The sequence below is a fragment of the Periplaneta americana genome, chromosome 6 (genome assembly GCF_040183065.1).
Source record: "Periplaneta americana isolate PAMFEO1 chromosome 6, P.americana_PAMFEO1_priV1, whole genome shotgun sequence".
In the NCBI taxonomy this organism is placed as follows: domain Eukaryota; kingdom Metazoa; phylum Arthropoda; class Insecta; order Blattodea; family Blattidae; genus Periplaneta; species Periplaneta americana.
Window position 1 is genome coordinate 89,676,241 of NC_091122.1, and position 17,232 is coordinate 89,693,472.

Consider the following 17,232-nt stretch of genomic DNA (forward strand, 5'->3'; position numbering starts at 1 on the left):
TGTTAAGGAGGCTGTTTACGTCCCATCTCTACCAACAACTCTAGTCGAACTGCGGAACCGTGTCACTGCTGTGGTGAACTCAGTAACACAAGACATGCTTCTTCGCGTGTGGGACGAGTTTGGCTACCGCTTAGATGTTTGCCGTGCAGCAGAGGGGGACACATTGATTTATAACCTGTGTTAAAAAAAAACTTGGAAACTTCCTCTTCTTATTAGTATGTAGATTGTTCATGTCCAATTTATACTTCATTAAGTAAAAATTACTGAAAATGGGTCCATCTTTTAGAATAACCATGTATTACAAAGGTATACTAAGTGACATACTTATGCAGTCATTCACTTCTCCGCTCACGAATGCTTTGAAATAGACACAGGATTCCCATCCTTTTTCACAAGAGTTGTGAGTTTATTAATATAAATATTGAAGTACGGTTGACATTTTATTCGTCTTGCTGGCAGCATCTGATAAAAATTGATTTGAAGAATTCCCCAATTACTATTGTTTAAAAACATAATTATGATAACTAATTCATTTCGATTGTCATTGAATATGCCTGATACCTGACTAATTCAATTTGATGAACACTAAACAACGAATAAAGTAATTCCTATTACTATACAATCTTATCTTCGATGAATACGGTAGTGTGAATTTCGTTTTAAAAAATATATATTTAAGTCAATGACAAGGTCGGGACAACATCCCGTCCAAAATTGAATGCATATTCAATCCAAATAGGACCATTATGTCCATTTTAAAATTTATATCAAGTGTTTGGAATCGCACTGTATAAATATTAAATTCCACTGCTTTAGCAATCAAATTGACAATAAATAAATCTGTAATACATAACATCAAAATGCATCTGAGGCATCTAGTATCAAAACCGGCCAAGTCACAAAATTTATGAAACTGAGTTTTAATTATAAACTGAAAGTAGTAGTGTTTCTCTATCTACAAAATCGGTCACGTCATCGTATTACAGATCACTGAATATAGGGCTGTGCAACAAAACGGGACAAGTCACTTAGCCGGTAAATTCAAAACCGGCCAAGTCAAGGAGCGACTTAGCGCCATCCTGCTGCAGTGTTTTTGTTTTGAATTCTATATTGCTAGATTATGCAACAATGTTACAAAATCACGAGACAACATATTTTTCTATTCTTGAAACCCTTATATTTTTGCAATGTTGGCAACAAAATTTGAAGTTTTGCATTGTCGACAACACAACTTTCGGAGTTTTACATTCATTAACTGGAGACGAGATTTATTATGTACGAAATACCTTTCATTGTAATCACCAAAACTAGCCGACTGGCGCGGTCTTAGAGACACTCATTGTAACTGCTGTCTCCTCAGATGCAATGATTAATTATGAGTAAGGTACATGAGCCAAATAAGGCCCGGTTCTAAATAAGGCCCATCTGTCATTTTATTAAGATAACATTACAATTTCCACTAGTTTCTTAATGTTTCTAACAGTTCCTGGCTTATAATGGCTAGAATAGAAACTACAACAGTATAAGTGAACGATTTCGCCATGTTTGTTTCAGTTGAACAGTGAACGACGTCTGAAGCTGTTGTCGCTACTATTTCGGGTATTTTAATGAATCTTCTGCAGTTTTTGGTAACTTAGCATAAATGAACATGGTATATGTCATTTCAAAGCATATGATTAGTAGAATAAGATACTGTATTGATATTTTCCACCTAACGTGTATTTATTTATCCCTTAGTAAATCTACGAATGAAAGTGTGGATTTAGAGGGAGCTTCAAATAAGGCCCTCTACAGATGAGCTAAACAAGGCCCATGGGCCTTATATGGAACATGGATTTTCTTCAAGGTTTTTATTATTTTGAGCCTCATAAAGACATTCTGTAACATACAGTAATTTATTTATGAGAAATTTTGAAGACAATTATCAAAGCTACGATAATTATTCTAAATTCGTAATTTAATTAATTATTTTAGCATAATAATTGTGTTTATTTGTCAAAATATAACATTTTAAATCTTTCGGTATGTAATACCGATACACAAAAGTTTAAGTTATTTAGAAAGCTTAAACTTGCGTTATTTTGACTCGAATGGACTTGAAATGAAAGTCGTACAGTAAACAAACGGATATTTGGGAAAATATTTAGTAAGGTTTGGCCAAGAGCTGCTACTCCTTCTAATGTATCAAGTGGATTTAACGCTACTGGAATTTATCCGTTCGACCCTAGTGCTATCCCTGAGAGTGGCTCTTCGCTCCTTCCGAATTCACCAGGAAAGAAAAGGCTGAAGAAGCCCCATTACAATCACAATCTGGATCCCAATTACTCCAAAATCAGCCAAATCAAGTTGAAACATTAACCCAGAAAAGAGTTTCGAAACAAAGAGATTCAGGGAACTCAAGCTTCACAATTGACATCTCTCTTCCTGACGAATCCAGTGACTTTTTCCATATCTCTAGTGATAATGAAGGACAATTAGAAACTTCATTTAAAGACATTCTTCGTATCCCTGAAATAAAGAAAAAACCATACAAACCAGCGACGAAAAGCCCTTAATTACCAAGCAGTTGAGGTAACTAAGGAATTGTTTCAAGACAAAGACAAGACTAAATCAGTTAATACTGCAAAAGGACATAGGCCTAAAGAGGGCCGCGAAAGCAGTAAGAATGGTGATACTGCTCCTAACTGTTTGAGCGTGAAGACAGCTGAGAAGAGGAAAATATGTCCTGTGACTTCCGTGAAGATCTTCTTGAAGCTGGACCGAGTGGCATTCAAACTAAAAGAGCGAAAAAAGAAAGCTGGTTCTGCAATTTATGGAGGAAACATCGTATTGCTGACATGAGACTGTGTGTAAAGTGTTGAACCTATGTTCATGAAGAATGCGTTGGACTTACGGCTAAGGAAAAAATATCCAGTTTTCATTGCCCACAGTGTGATATTTAGGTGAAATACACAATACAACTTTTCTTTTTTCAGAGTGTAATCTTTGTGCTTGGGACAAAATATTCAGTTTTATTTTCCCAGAATGTCATCTTAGACTAAGGACAACATATCAGTTCTCTCTGCCCAGAGAGTAATCTTCAGACAAGAGTGAAAATATGGTGAAAATATTCAGTTCTCTTTGCCCAGAATGTGATCTTAGACTAAGAATATATATATATTTTACTCAGAGTGTGATCTTTAGACTTAGGACAGAATATCCATTTTCTTTGTCCAGAATGTGTTTTTCATCTACTTAACTTTGAATATTATTATTTTAGTTCATTTGGCTTAAATGCAATTATTGTAATTTAATTGATTTCTATTTGCTTTCGTAATCACTATTTATTTACACATGGGCCTTATTTGGGACTGATAGTGGGCCTTATTTGGAAGGAGTGTGCCAAATAAGGCCCATTACTCACATTTTAAATATTGCACTGTTATAGCGAAGTTTTTCAATAAATCTAAATCCAAGACCACGTGTTCTTTACTGCTCACCTTGAAGTATGTTTTAGTGCAACTTTCAGAATTTTATCTCCTTCAGTAACAATACAATAGATCTTGATACGTTAAGTGGGCCGTATTTGACACATGTACCTTACTTTTCAGGAAAATTGAACTACTGATCTACTTGTCTTCAAGGGTCAAATTAAGCTTTAATATCTTCATGGTTCACCAATAAATTAACTTTTTGGCTGACGAAATCTTCCCACGAAAATAGGGTGACCAGATGTTCTCTTTTGTCCGGTCTTGTCCTCCTTTTTAGGTCTTTGTCTGGGATCCGGGCAGATTTTAAAAAATCAAGAAATGTCCACCTTTTCATAACTTGTATGCCTGATATTTTGAAATTATCTCATTTGACGCCTTTTTCAAGTAACTTGCCTGTAGGTGGCAGCAGCATTGACGGAATATGCTCTTTGCCAACGATCATAATAACTCTCTTTGCTTCCCCTTGTTATGGTCATTCTTCACAGGTAGCTAGTAAATCGAGAGATCGAGGTGAGAATATAAATCTAAAAAGATATTTTTCGTCCTGTTTAATAATTATAGTTCCCTTGACTTTCATATTATGTAGCTAACTATAAAATCATTATTATTAAATATTGTCATAATTATTTTGTAATAAAATAGATATTAACATAATTTTAATATGATAGAAGTCTAAAATCTGTACTGTAAATATTTTGTAATAAAATAGATATTGATGTAATTTAAAGTATAATATAGACCTAAGCCTAAATCTAGGTACATATTTCTGTCCTCTTTTTGCGATCAATGTCCTCCTTTTTGAAGCTTTGTGTCCTCTTTTTTATCGATGTGACTCTGGTCACCCTACACGAAAAGAACGATTACACTGCAAGAATCATGACTCGAATTTCGACTTGTAAATGGTGGAATTCATTTCAATAATTGATTTGAGTTCCAAAGACAGACGACCAAGGCGTGACTAAACTCTGCGATCGAAGAAACTGTGCTTCATAGACTAAGCTTAGCGATTAGCTAGCCACTTTTATATTTCAATAGGTTATAATTTCTATTATATTTTTGTCTTCAACATTTTTATAAAACTTGGAGTGAAACACACGCTTAGCAGATTTAATACTGTAGGACATTCGTTTCTACCCTCGGACCATGTTTTTGGAAGAATTGGAAAAGAAGTTAAAACCCTGATGAACATGAAAACAATCGTTATCTCATCATGGAACTCTTTCTCATCTGGATGAGACTTGCAAATTTTATTATTGGAAATCTCAGACTGCTGATGTAATGAAGTCTTCTTCCTGAGATTAACATTTCCCTTTAGTCAAGCCAAAAGGAAAACATACAGAACACTATTTACTGTCCTATCTTACCACAACGATACTGGGGAAACATGAAAGCCTGTATAAAAGAGGTAAATCGGTAAGTGAAAAAATTTCTCTTTGTGTATCTAAAACCAAAAACATAAAAAATCTCTTGGAGAAACATTTTCGTCCAACATGGGAAGATTTTCAGTCACTGCAGTTTTACAAGGTCATAATCTTATCTAGTGTAAGATTTTCCACTGGTCATGAGAATTCAATACAGTCACTGATGTCTTTACCAGTGAATGATGTGAAATGCCAGATATTCTAATCTAAGTGAGGACTAGTTGAGAACTTAAAAATAAATATTACTTAGTTTGCATAAACAGTGTCTATCATAATATTGTTACTATAACAGACTACGGTATTTCACTATTATTTGTATGTAAGTTTCTAACGTTCTGTTTATGTTTTAAGAAAAATTTAGTCTACTGCTTACAATAGGCCTATTGTTCTTAGTTTTATAAAATATTTAGTAATAGTAATTTTAATGTTATAATGTAGTTTTATTACTATTAAGAAAAGTCAAATGCTAATGTTTAATTCGTGTAATTTAAGAAAATATTAGCCTTTTCTTTTATAAGGCATTTTAACGACGCTGTTTTAATTACTTGGTTATTTAGCGCCGATGGAATTGGTAATGGCGAGATGGTATTTGGCGAAATGAGGCCGTACATTACCTCACATTCGTCTTACAGTTGGGGAAAACCTCGGGAAAAACCTAAACAGGTAATCAGTCCAAGCGGGAATCGAACCCACGCCCGAGCGCAGCTCCGGAACAGTAGGCGTGCGCCTCTGCCGACTGAGCTACGTCGGTGACTTAGCCTTTTCAGAAAAATTTATAAATAAAAATCAGTAAAATTGTATAAAGTTGCAACAAAACCGGCCAAGTCAAAATTAAAATCAAATTTAAAAAATATATTATAAATTACGAAATAGATTTTAAATATGAACGCGAAACTAAATGTACATACAACAAACTATGTAACAATGAAGAAACAACTTTTTTAATTATCACCGGTTCGTCTCTGGACGTTTTTGCTTAATGCTGACAAATTTTACCTCCAGTGACTTGGCCGGTTTTGATACTAGTCGCCTCATCTATGGAATGTTTTTCATCCAATGGTAAGGTCTTAACTAGCCATTATTCGCTTCGACTGTACGAGCCAGTGACTATTCAGAGTGCATCACAAGCGGTAGGTCCACATTACATCCATAATGAACGATGATGTTGGGATGTCATAGGAGTACTCGGAGAAACTCCCTATGTTGTCTCAATCGCGGGCTTATTCCACAAATGTTATAAATTGAGGGTGGAGCGGGATTTGAACCCGGGCTTCCTGGCTTATTAGCCAGCACGCTAGCACTGAGCCACCGCGACGATCATCTCCCCGACTTGTCGATCACACAAATCATTATTTTATTTAAAATGTGATTTTTAAATGTTTGTGGCTTTCAGGAAATTTACCATGTATCGTAGCATCGGTTTACTGAACAATTATGATATCATAGTTTTTTTTATTGTGCAAACTGATTTTTAACGTAAAGTCTACACAATTTCCAAAATGTATCGGAGAATAAATATTGAAAGTGATTATTTTCAGAATATACTGTACATGTAGTTTTAACTTTAAATGTTGGAAATACCATTAAACGCCAAATTACCAATGACTTGTCCTCGATTACGTTGCGTTTGACCTTTGTTTCTGGACAATCAATGTTAGCTAGGTTATATGAAGGGTTCAGAGCCATAGCGGGCCAAGCGCCATTTATTAAAAACGGAGAAAACAATGGTTAAAATTAAGTGATTACCAACATTCAACGAAACATATAGCAAGTAAGATAAAGTATGCACATTAAAATTAAATGATATGTCAATCTTCATTAAATTATGGTAATCACTTAACTTTAACCCTTGCTTTCTCCGCTTTAATAAATGGCGCTTGATCAGCTATGCTTCTGAACCCTTCAAATGTTGTTACAAAATAAAAATAGAGCAACGCTATAAATTAAGTTCTACGTACTAATCGGTAAAATTCTATCCGAGACAGTGCTTAAATGGGGCAGACTCATGTCAGTAGATTTACTGGCATGTAAAAGAACTCCTGTGAAACAAAATTCCGGCACATCGGTGACGCTGTTATAACTTCGAGAGTTACAAGCGTCGTTAAAAATGTTTAAATTATGATTTATTTAACAACGCTCGCAACTGCAGAGGTTATATCAGCGTCGCCGGTTGCCGGAATTTTGTCCCGCAGGAGTTCTTTTACATGCCAGTAAATCTACTGACATGAGCCTGTCGCATTTAAGCACACCTAAATGCCATCGACCTGAGCCGGAATTGAACCCGCAACTTCGAGCACAGAAGGCCAGCGCTATACCGACTACGCTACCGAGGCCGACTCGTTACATAAATCATAATTTTAGAATTTGGAAGAGGATTCAAGGCTAGTTCGAAACGAAGAATCGATCAGAATAGTGAATGGAATGATGAAAAATGGGATTATCATAGTATACGACACCACCCCATAATCGCTAAGAGAATGGCGTCACAAATAATGACGTCACAACAAAAACAAACACTAACAAGCTCAGTGGTCCAGGGCATTATAGTCAATATAACAAATACTGTACATTACATCCGTACAAGTGTGGTGTTTAATATAATTTCTTAAATCTATATTAATAATAAATCTGTAACCAAAATCTGTCTAGTAATTTTCGCTTTTAAAAAATAATTGGTATTAATATGTATAATTAACCATCCTGAGATCGAAAATCGCATTTTTTAAATTTTTCTTTGTATATCTGTCTGTCTGGATGTTTGCTACCTTTTCACACGATAATGGCTGAACCGATTTATATGAAAATTGGAATATAAATTAAGTTCGTTCTAACTTAGATTTTAGGCTATATGACATTCAAAATACTTTATTTAAAAGGGGATTATAAGGGGGCCTGAGTTAAATAAATCGAAATATCTCGCTTATTATCGATTTTCATGAAAAAGTTACATAACGAAAGTTTCTTTAAAATGATTTCCGATAAGTTTTATTCTATGCAAAATTTTTTATAGGACTGATATTTAACGAGATAATAATAAGAGTTTTAAAATAACAATACGTTTTATCGCTGCCGCCTCAGATTAATAGGCTATAATGAAATGAAAACAAATGAGTCCGTCTATTTAAGGCGGCCTTGCACACAACAAACGGAGAATATTATTCATTTAACATTATTTTATACGGATATATTTCTATTCTATGATGGCAATATATAAATGTTTATCAATATTAATATACAGAGAATGTTTGTGTGTTTGTATAAAGTAATCTCAGAAGCTAATTAACCGATTGGATAATTCCTTCACTATTCGAAATTGTAGTTTCTCTAGATGGATGTAATGCTATATGAGGACTGAGGTAAGATTAAAATATATCTTTACGCACAGAAAATTTGATATTCTGTCGAAATATTGTATAACTTGATTATTTAAACCTTATTTGGTCCACATAAAATACTCTATTTTTTACACTGCAGTTTATTTTCGCCCACAGAACAAATAGTAGTTTCAAGAGTTTTGTCGTAAAGATGAGTATTTTTACTGGACCAAAAATACAGCATATAGGAGAGTGAAAATAAGCATTTTACCATTGAGCTCACTGGAGCTGAGTTATTTTAAAAAGTGTAACGAAATGGCATTCCTGCGCTCATAATTTACCTATATTCATTTCCCGTGTTTCTTAAAATGGTTTTTACGTATCACATTCATTTTCATTTTTTTATTTACATAAAAAAATGATGCACAACCGAGCGAGTTGGCTCAGACGGTAGAATTTGAGACTCGCATTCGGGAAGTCACGGGTTCAAGCTCTGTGGTCGACCAATCTCACTGGGTTTTTTTATGGTTTTCCTTAGTCATGGCGAATCTCAGATTGGAAATTTACAAGCCATGATTCAGCATCGCCTCAATTACCAATACGATAAACATTAATCAAAATCTATAATCAGTTACATGAACACAAGCCATCTACAACACACTATAGAAACAGGAACTCAACAAGAGTAAAAACGGCCTACTGGTATACCACTACATTTTAAATATGCAACATGACCACAGATGTTAAAGCGTGCATAAATAAACTTAACAAAGAAAAAAAAGATGGACAGTGAGGTTAACATAAAAAATTATCTTCGTATACAATCCACTCTATATTGACATTAATTTGGAGTGGTTTATTAAAGGATGCAGAAAAGACTAATTTAGAAAAAATGTTATACGAATTATTCTTGCACCAAAAACGGATGTTCTCTGAACCAAATGATCCTAGTTTAATAATTTGTATATAATAGCAATTAAGAAACATGTTAAAGGAATTATCCTTGCACCAAATGAGTGCTCTCTGGACCAAAATGATCGCATTTTAATTATTTAAATACGATTTCAATTAAGTAACATATTAAACGATTTATCCTTTTATCAAGCATGGATGTTCCCTGGACCAAATGTCCTATCTTAATTATGTAATTAGCTACTTTATATTTATTTCTAAAAGTACAGCGAAGCGTATATATTTCTGATCATAAAACAATTCCACTTTCCATATAAAGTACTTCATAAGAAGGAAGGGAACGTTAAAGTAGCCGACCCCTGATATTAATAACAACGTTAAACGAAACTGACCGTGTACACATAACTTCATCGTCATCATTATCACTGCTTCTAATACTATTACTCAAAACTCGACTTTTGACCCACAGGCGACGCTTTTGACCCACCCTAATTGAGAGTATCTTTTGAGCCACGACATTTTCAACCAAATGTTCGAAATTTTACACAGGATTGTACACAAGCAATGTTTTCCTTCTCATTTTTAGAGACTTAGGACTCTTCATGATGCAAAGTAAACAAGGGTTGAAATGGAATGGAATTTCGGATGGGGGCACTACGACCCAACACTACGACCTTTCAAGATCTATTGCACTAATCATCAAGCTAGGCGCATCCCCAAACCTACACCGTCTGGCTACACTAATATCTTTTTCGAGCAGGTAACTCCCCCCCCCCCACCTAGTCCCCAGGCTAGCTCCTGCCGCGCGTCGCCAGCCGGCTTCGGAGAATGCTATGGAATGATAACGAAACGGAGAAATATTGACGGAATAAAGTAGATTTCTGATATGGGGAAACGGGAGAACTCCGAGAAAAATCCCAGGCCTCACGGAACTCGAACTGTTTAATAGGCTGAAGGTCTGACCACTCAGCCATCCGAGGGGTAAACGGGAGTTAAAATACTAAAGCTTTGTATGGTAAGTACGTAAGCCTATGGTTAAAAACACTGCTTGCCGGTTTGTTAGTATGCAACATTTAACGCAACACATAGGCCTATTGTTTGCGTCGAGTACGACTTTCATTTTTTAATTGTGACAATGTTCATTTTCTAGACTTTCAATCTTGTTGACATCAATTATGATTATTTTGGTTTTACAGTTATTTACTGTACATTTCCATCTAATTTTTTCGTCTGCAGATACACTTTTCGGAATTTAAACTCATCTTTAATTAGCATGTCCCTTCCCCGGTTTGTTCCCCTTTCGATTTACTCCATAATACAGTAGGTGTCGTATCACTGTGCACACATGGAGCACTCAAGATCGCACTACCACCACACGAATATCATGCGTAGTAGGGTAGGAACTAACATATGAATACCGTAGGCCTATGAAGGTTGCAATTTTCAGCCATATGAATATCTTGCATATTACCAAATGAATTTGATTAATGTTGCATACGAATAGCGTACGTTATTTGCGATGTACAGTTACATTTAAAATTATTACTTCAAACTGGTTCAAAAGACACGTGGATCAAAAGCACGGTAAAAGAGTTGTATGGCTCAAAAGGACTGCGGTCCTATTACTACATGTACCCATAATATAGCCCTGAGCGTTCCAAGTCACTTGTACTAACTACAAAACTAGCGAATAGCAATTAAATCACAATAACTATCTATACAGAGTAACCAACCTGACTATTCTTCATAATTGACATATCAATGAAGGCAGTTATTGACGTCATATTACGTCATTAATTAAAAAATCGAACATGGTAACGGAAAATAGTCCTGATACCGTATACTTTGGTAGACTTGAAAATTAAACCTTTTGTTACTGAAAATGTCCGCAAATGATTTCAATAAGCAAAACTATGTGCCATATTGTAGTCTAAAATATAAGCAAAAGGAATTTCTGAGTACGATTTGTTTCTTACTGCAAGACACAATTAAAAGCGCCCGAAGAAACACAAAGCCTTGGTATCAAACGTAACCTTACTTACTTATTCACTTACTTATGGCTTTTAAAGAACGCGAAGGTTCGTTTCCACCCTCACATAAGCCCGCTATCAGTTCCTATCCTGTGCAAGAATAATCCAGTTTCTGCCATCATATCCCACCTCCCTCAAATCCATTTTAATATTATCCTCCCATCTACGCCTCGGCCTCCCCAAAAGTCTTATTCCCTCCGGCCTCCCAACTAATACTCTATATGCATTTCTGGATTCGCCCATACGTGCTACAAGTCCTGCCCATCTCAAACGTCTGGATTTAATGTTCCTAATTGTCAGGTGAAGAATAAAATGCATGCAGTTCTGCGTTATGTAACTTTCTCCATTCTCCTGTAACTTCTTAGCCCCAAATATTTTCCTAAGAATCTTATTCTCAAACACCCTTAACCTCTGTTCCTCTCTCAAAGTGAGAGTTCAAGTTCCACAACCATACAGAACAACCGGTAATATAACTGTTTTATAAATTCTATCTTTCAGCTTTTTTGAGAACAGACTGGATGATAAAAGTTTCTCAACCGAATAATAACAGGCATTTCCCATATTTATTCTGTGTTTAATTTCCATCCGAGTGTCATTTATATTTGTTACTGTTGCTTCAAGATATTTGAATTTTTCCAACTCCACAATATTCTGGTCACGAGACATAATCATACACTTTGTCTTTTCGGGATGTACTTCCAAATCTATCTCTTTACTTGCTTCATGTAAAATTCCCATCATACGTAACCGCCATCAAAAATTGTGCGAAGAGTTCGATCCTGAAACAAGGCACTACAGTGCAGAATGGAAGTCTAAAACACAAAGAAAGTAAAGAAACTGCGCTTCGAGAAATCAAAAATCAAGATAATGCTGATTTTCATCTCTTGTCCTACTCTCTGCAACTGAAGAGAGTCCTGGAGCAACTGTGAAGGGACTCTGGCACATGCTAATTTGTGAGCTAGCTGTAACGGCTGGGGGAACATCGTGCTACCCATACGATACCTCTCTTCTGATAGAGTGATCGTTCACCTCTGCTAAAACGTGTGGAGTGAGACCAGCAGCTGGCTGGTCGGCCAGATCTCTTCAAGGGCTTTCGCGTCTCGGATTTATTTTTACATGGCATTTGCTCCAAGACAAAGCGCCAGGTCACAGGAGAAACAGAGTTTCTGGCCCGAAAGCAATCATTGCTCTCCTACCATGTTCCCCAGACTTCGCGAGTGATTGTACTATTCATATCGAAGCAGGCAGTAGTTTTACTTACATTCATAGTTTCCTAAAACTTACTCAGAATAGTTATTTATTTGCCGCAGTAGATAACCTGCATGAGAAACTGTTTTCTTAATTATTATAAAATTCTAGTAGTCAGATTTTCTCCAAATTAAATTAAATTAGCTTACAGTTAGAGAAAATTTAACATAAGGACGACGTGGGAGATCAATTGACAGTTTTCGATATTTGATACCTTACAACGTTGTTCATATTCTTTGCGGTGTTGTGATTTTTAATTTTCAAGTATACGCTAAACTTTATTTTCCACGTATTTGTTTTTTTCATTTCCCAGTTCGATAATTCTACAGAAGAACTAGGCCAATTGTTAATTATGTTCTTCTTCGACAATAATCTCTACTGGCAGTAAAAATGCTTTCTTGCTGGTGCGGTACAAACCCCCAAATGCCTACTGTCCAGAAACTTGCACCTGGACCTCTCGTCAAACTTAAGTACTTTAATAATTTCAAGAGGAAAATTGTTCCGGGGCCGGGTATCGATCCCGAGACCCTTCGCCTAGCGCACGAATGCTCTACCGACTGAGCTATCCAAGAACTAAACCAGACCCCGTCCCAATTTTTCCCTTTATATCCACACAACTCAAGTGGGCTGACAAGGCGTCAGAAACTCAACTTTGAGTGCACACAAACTCTGTGTGACTTGAATTGTGGTTTTCTGTTAACATACCTACAGTGACGTATATATTATGCAAATCTGGCTTTCAGGTGAAGCTCCCTGTGAAGCAGACTGAATAATTTCAAGGGAAAAAGGGTAATAATATACGGTACACACTAAAGTGAAAAAGCATTGACGGACCATGTAGTCTAAATGTTGGGGTGATTCTCGAAATTTCCTAATGAATGAAAGAAAATATCGACAGTTGATAAAATTAAGTTGGTTTTAAAGAATAGTCAGACTCACCACTGCGATAATGATGGAAAACAAAAGTCCAACAAAGAATTTCATGGTTGTTTTTGATGTATTCTTCTTGCTGATGCGACACAGACAGTGTTTAATATAGTCCTAGGCGTTTGATTTATATATATATACATACCTGTACACGTAACCTCATAATACTGCTGTAATTACGATAACTATCTTCATTGTAATTTCTGGGAAAATATTATCTGATACATCTAGCAAGAGTACAAAAAATTAGAAACATAATGAAAATAATAACTATGAGATCTTGGTTTCAGATTTGTCATCATCAATGCCGAAGCATCATTTCAGCCATGTTTTTTTCATCTATGGTAATCAATTCATGTTTAAAAAAAAAAAAAGCATCCGGTGGATAATAAACTCGCGTGTGAATATGTTACGCTTTATAATCTTCCTGCCGAGCGAAAGGACAAAGTATACTGGGCTCAAACGTGTCTTTCTGTCACGTTATACTTTTTGATTCTGTCATATTTATATTTAATACGTTTTAGAAATAATTACTTAGTGCAATGGAAATTACACATACCGTACATACTTTCTTATTATATATAAGTTATTAATTACTCAGTTGGCATAAAACAATTATTAACTTAAAGAAAAAAACGAATGAAATATTTTATCAAAACTTTTAATATCTCGTTAGAATGTATAGAATTAGGAAATTATCCAATTTGTTATTGGAAATCAATTCCGAGTCCAAAAGATCAGTATGTATTACGTTAGAGAGTAAAGCATTATGGAACTAACCAAAATGATTATTGTACTATCACTGTATCTGTGAACGAACGCCGTACGTGATGGAAACAACCAGAGCTATCTACATAGAAAGTCGAAGTCTTGGGTCGGTAAAACTGTAAATAACTGTCAAGCGGAGGCCTACAATACAAAAGCATATGTTTGTGCTAATGTCGATGTTCAATGTAAATTAATGTTATAAGTTATAACATAAGCATGTGTCAATGGCATTATATTCACGATCGTACCAGACGTTCATTGTTTATGTATCATAAACTAAGTGTGTAGACCTATTAGCGATTTAAAAAAAAACAAGAATAAAAATAATAAAATGGCTGCAGTCTTTGGCAGTTTTTACAGTTAATGATAACAAAGTGATTGACAATTCTTCTCGATATTCAATATTTTATAAACTACATTGTTACAGTCTTACTTCTTGTTTGTGGTCTAGCAGAAATGTTGTTCCAGTCAAGTTGTAGCATCTCGCCTGCCATTTGTATCACTCAGTTGATTTTTTTAAGATTGTGATTCATTGTAAACACCTATTTCATGATCCCATAAATGTTTCAGTTTTCTTGAAGACTCGGTATACATGCTATATGTCAGAACTATCTATAATTTGTATATGAACACACACATTCTGTGGGTTTTCAAGATTTGTTTATTTTATTTTATTTTATTTTATTTTATTTTATTTTATTTTATTTTATTTTATTTTTATTTATTTATTTATTTATTTATTTATTTATTTATTTATTTATTTATTTTTAATTAGTTATAAACATGTTTCTTTTTACTTCGTATTTATAGGTTTTAAATTTCATTGTATTTAGGATAATTGGCACATACTTAATAGATAATGATGTGTTTTGTTGCATATTATGTGAAAGGTATGTTTTTGCACTTTTTCATAGGCTATAATCTTTATACTTGGTCTAAGTGTATTTACAGCCTCATACTATATTCTAATTATGTCGATAGTTTCATTTGTTAATATATATTTTCTTGTATAGTTTAAATTCTTAACTTGTTTTCTATAGTTATATTTATTTTAAGTTATATTTAAAAAAGTTTATAACAAAAAATTCAGGAGAACAGTGTGGTTATGGGATTGCCACGTTCAAATCAAAACTGGCTTCCTAGGCATCTGAAATATTTATAGAAAAGCAAGATAGATAATCGGATGAAATTAAAATGTAGGGTAAGGAAAGGTATTTTCGTGATATTTTAATATTATAGCTAGTTTTTCCCCATTTTGGGAATTATATTATATTTTTTATATTTCTATGACATTATTGTAACAAAATATATAACAGAGAGTGTATTTTCCATTTTTTAAATTTTAATTATTAACAGAAAATAGGATTGAAAAGTGCGTGTTTGGTAGGTAATTTCATGATAGGGGTGTCTAATTTCATGATAGTGGTAAGGCAATTTCGTGAATGAAAGGAATACATAGTTCTTTTATATTAGGCCTACTGTATATTTATATAAATTCACAATAGTGTTTTTAAACATTAAACTATTTGATGACTTCTTATTTATGCAAGCCTACAAATGTATTTCAATGATATAGAATATTATTTTCATCAGTTTCAATAGTTCATAGGATTGTTTATGAAAAAGAAAAATCTTCTTCTTGAAATATATTAGGCTCAATAAAGAACAACACATGAAACAAAGAATAAAATATGAAACATAAACATATTTATGACTGTTATGTAGTGATAGGCCTATTTTGATTGATTTGAATATTTTACAGGGACTGTTGATGTAAAAATAAGAGATCGTTTGAATATTTTACAGGGACTGTTGGTGTAAAAATTGGAGATCGTCCGTGCTAATAAAGTTAAAAACATGAAACATAAACAAATTTACGACTCTTGCGAGTTCTCGGCAGCAAGATTTTTAGGAGCCCTTACTGTGAAATTGTAGCTATCTCTGTTTAAAATGAAACTACCATCATTTACTAGCACTTTCGCTATCTGAATTCAACAAATATTCTCGCCCGACACTCCTGGCCATCTGGTATGCCACTTTCATAATTGGCATCGTCAAGCCAAATCTCAACTATTGCATTTGTATAATACGTGGATCGGAAAGCAACGCACAATATTTTTTTTTCTGCGTCGGTATTGCGGCTGGGATGTTGACATTTCACCGAGATATAGTTTGAAGTTTTCATTACAGACACAATTTGTTTTGCATGTGCAGCTCTAGCGAGAGAAGCGTGTGCGTGAACTACGCAACAAAGATGGCACTCATGTTACTGTCGTCAACTTGTGAAGAGCAGCGAAGTGTTGTGCGATTTTTATGGGCTAAAAGACATAACCCGAGTGAAATTCACACGGACATGTGTGGCTGTACGGGGAAGACTGTATGGACTGTAGCAATATCTCAAGGTGGTGCGCATTCATCTCAGACAGCGTGAGAACCTTTGTGATTCGCCACGTTCCGGGCGGCCGGCAACAGCTGCAACCCAGCGGAATGTCACAGGCATTCAGGTGGAAATTTTGAACGACCGGCGGGTCCAACTGCGAACCTTATCTCAGCAGTTCAACATTTCATACGGTGTGGTGTGCGATATCGTGCATGACACATTGGAATTTCATAAAGTTAGCGCCCGCTGGGTGCCTAAGAACTTGACAGACGACCACAAGGATCAGCGAATGATGACATGCTTAGACCACTAAGGCATTACGCTGCAAAAGGGCATGACTTTCTGGAAGCAATTGTCACCGGTGATGAGTCCTGGGAGTACCACTACACGCCCGAAACAAAGCAGGCCTCTATAGAGTGGAAACATGCTGCTTCCCCAGTAAAGAAAAAATTCAAAGTGACGCAATCTGCAAAGAAAGTGCTTGTGACAGTGTTTTGTTGGTGGACTTTGCTAAACACGAGAATACTGTGAATGCTGTAATCTACATTCAAACGTTGGTAAAGTTGTGTCGTGCCCTTCGTGGCAAACGCCGTAATATTAATACTGACGATGTCAAACGTCTTCATAATAATGCTCGCTCCCATGTTGCGGCTTCTGTTCGTGAGAAAATCAACACATTTGATTGGGAGCTGCTCCAGCATCCACCATACAGTCCAAACCTTGCACCGTCGAACTTTCATCTGTTTGGTCCCATGAAGAAAT

At 35.2% G+C, this 17,232-nt stretch overlaps 1 protein-coding gene across 3 annotated transcripts in view; it reads right to left on the reverse strand.

Annotated features, from left to right (window-relative positions):
• LOC138701475 (uncharacterized) overlaps positions 1–13,473 on the reverse strand; it is an 87,044-nt gene extending 73,571 nt beyond the window's left edge. For all 3 annotated transcript variants that reach the window (XM_069828373.1, XM_069828372.1, XM_069828371.1), the window contains exon 1: positions 13,335–13,473. In XM_069828373.1, the coding sequence (XP_069684474.1) occupies positions 13,335–13,379 (45 nt within the window). In that variant the 5' untranslated portion in view covers positions 13,380–13,473. The remainder of the gene's footprint in view (positions 1–13,334) is intronic.
• Positions 13,474–17,232: the final 3,759 nt, after the last annotated feature.